The 2,499-nt window shown below is 65.6% G+C and overlaps 2 protein-coding genes across 2 annotated transcripts in view; one reads left to right on the top strand and one right to left on the bottom strand.

The window, feature by feature from the left end:
• Positions 1–25: 25 nt before the first annotated feature.
• On the top strand, positions 26–781 carry MNEG_13472 (hypothetical protein; the record flags this gene model as incomplete). The annotated part of the gene is made up of 1 exon (XM_014038057.1): positions 26–781. One exon carries the CDS (start codon positions 26–28, stop codon positions 779–781), a length of 756 nt encoding a protein of 251 aa, XP_013893511.1.
• Positions 782–2,190: 1,409 nt separating this feature from the next.
• Positions 2,191–2,499, bottom strand: part of MNEG_13471 (Serine/threonine-protein kinase SRK2C) — a gene marked incomplete at both ends in the record, with an annotated part of 3,316 nt that continues 3,007 nt past the window's right edge. The window contains one exon of the mRNA XM_014038056.1: positions 2,191–2,436. Coding sequence (XP_013893510.1) covers positions 2,191–2,436 — 246 coding nt within the window. The remainder of the gene's footprint in view (positions 2,437–2,499) is intronic.

Below are 2,499 nucleotides of genomic sequence, written 5' to 3'. Positions count from 1 at the left end.
GGGGAGCGGCGCAGCCCTCAAGTGGATGCTGCAGCCTGGGCGAACAGATGTCAACCTAACACTCACGATTGAGGATTCCAAGGGATTGCAACGCAACATTGTCGGCACGACCTCGGTCGTCGGGCTGCCGTGCGTCTCCTGCCAGACGTCCGAGGTCGTGCTCGCCGCGGCGCCCGAGGGGCGCTGCGCCGCAGACGCGTCGGCGGCCAACGCGGCGCGGCTGCTGCGCAAGTCCCCGCCCCCGGGGGTCGAGATCGCTTTCGCCCGCAACATGTCTCTGGCGGTCGGCGCGCGTGCGGTCTCTGTGGTTGCGACCACCCCCATTTCGCGCGTCAGCGCCGGCTGCACCGCCCCCACGGTTAGGGTAGAGGGCGAGGCCCCTCGGGCCGCGCGCATGCTGAAGCCGGCCGGCGTGTGCGCGATGCCGGGGCCTGGGCGCTGGGCTTGTTGGAGCGTGGCGGACCTGGCGGCCCCCCCGCGCGACTGCAGGTCGGAGCGGCCGCCGGCGTACGCGATTTCGTGCAGCCACCACGGCGCGACGCTCCCAAAGGCGGCCTGCGTCGCGCTGCGCGACGGCCGCGTGTGCGTGCGGGCGCCCGCGGCGGACGGCGTCGGCAGCAGCGTGGCGGGCAGGTTCCGGATCGATTTCCAGGACGGCTCTGGCAACTCGGTCGCGCCCATGTACGTGCCGGTCCTTGTGCACGCTCGACCCAAGGCGGGCGGGAACGCCTGCCTGCCTGCCACTCTGGCTGACCTCCCCTCATTGGTGGGGCGCCGGTAGGCTGACCGTGCCCGCCTTGGGCCTGCAGCCGTCGCCGCACCAATGTTTTGACCTTGGATACAAACAACAAACATAAATCAGCTGTGCAAGTGGCTCCCGGGGTACTTGGGGTGGGTCGGTCCACACACACATACATTTGGAAAATCGGATCTTTTCTCAAGACCTTTTGATTGGATTGCATGCTATCGCATGGAGGGTTCCATGAACAAGATTGTGCAAGACTGGATTGTTGGATCATTCCTGTAGGGCAAAGGGCTGCAATTGCTCTTTGTGCTTGTACACAGCACCCTGCCTCGTTTCGGAGAGCATCTTTACCCATCCATCGATCCTGCAGGCTTTGCCTGAGAGGGCACTGATCTGCGACATGCCGCCCTGCCGCCCGTTTGCTGCACCCAATGCGCTTGCGGGGCCGCGGTGCCGGGCTCGCTGGCTGTCTTGGCCATAACATGTCCTCCAGGCACCACCACCTGGGAAGCGGGGAGGTTGACACAGGTCTGAGTCTCAGTCGTTTGACCGGAGTGCTTTTGCTTGGATCAGCAAGCAGGTTCAGCTTGTAGAAGTGTATTGGAAGTGTGTTGATTACACATTCGGAGGGGTGCATGTGCTGGCCGAGGTGATTAGTGGCGCCCTGGCATGGGTCCAAGCCTCTCCACCTCAACTGATAGAAAACAGTAATCAGCAACGCGAGCTGCCCGGCCACCGTCGCCAGGTGCCCTCGTGCGCAAATAATTTGGTTTGAGGGTGCTGCAGTTGGGGATCTGCAATGCGACGCCCGCGGGCGTTGGTGTCTGGACATGCACGTGATGCGGGCCAATCACCAGGCGGGGGGTGCCGGCCCGACAAACAGTGAGGCAGCGACCGTGATGACAAGATGGGGTGGCAGGCAGGGGCCGCGCCAGGTGCACCGCTTGCTGGGACGGAGTAAACTCACTGCCGCGGGTGCAGCGACGCAGGTGCCGCGGCACAACAAATCATGTGAAGGAAGATGCCGTTTCTGCTCCACAACGCAACTGTCTTTCAAACCAAACACGAGTCGTCCAGACCAGCTGTATCACAACACAGCAAAACCCGGGGAATCAATGCAGTGACCACTACAAAATCCAGAGCTGTGCACCTGCAATCAACCGCACGTGTGCCATCTCCCACCCAGTACAGCGCCCAAAAGTATGAATGGCTTCCAGCAAGACCGCAGTACACCAATGAATGAATGCGGCCGCAAGGCCGGCTCCCTTCACTCCGCATGCGCAAGAGCGCCGCTGGCGCACTACGGCGGCGCCTCTTATGCTGCCGCACGCTCTCTTGCTCCACTCGCATGCCGTCAACCCCCCGCGGCATACGTCTGCCCGAGCAGGCCTCGCAGCGCGCCTGCAGGCGCCGCACGCCCCAAGCGCCGCGCCGCGCTCAACGCATCACAACCCGGCGATTGCCGACGCGCCGCACGCGCTGTTGCTCGCGCCTGGCGCCATCGGCCAGCTCATCCGCTTGCACAGCGCGCCGAGGCGCGGCTTCGAGCCGCCCTGGCTGGCCTGAAGCTGCTTGATGAGAGCCCCCGCCGCGACCTGCAGCTCGGGCAGCGGCACGCGCAGGGCCTCGTCCGGGGCCCACACGACCAGCGGCAGCCGCCACACGAGCCCGCCCCCGCCCGGCCGCGCGTCCTGGATGCCCCACGGCGGCAGCCGCGGCGCGGCGGCCGGCGCGGGGAGCGGGCCGCCGGCGGG

Source organism: Monoraphidium neglectum (genome assembly GCF_000611645.1).
Source record: "Monoraphidium neglectum strain SAG 48.87 unplaced genomic scaffold scaffold03846, whole genome shotgun sequence".
Classification (NCBI taxonomy): domain Eukaryota; kingdom Viridiplantae; phylum Chlorophyta; class Chlorophyceae; order Sphaeropleales; family Selenastraceae; genus Monoraphidium; species Monoraphidium neglectum.
This window is presented reverse-complemented; position numbering and strand designations above follow the sequence as displayed.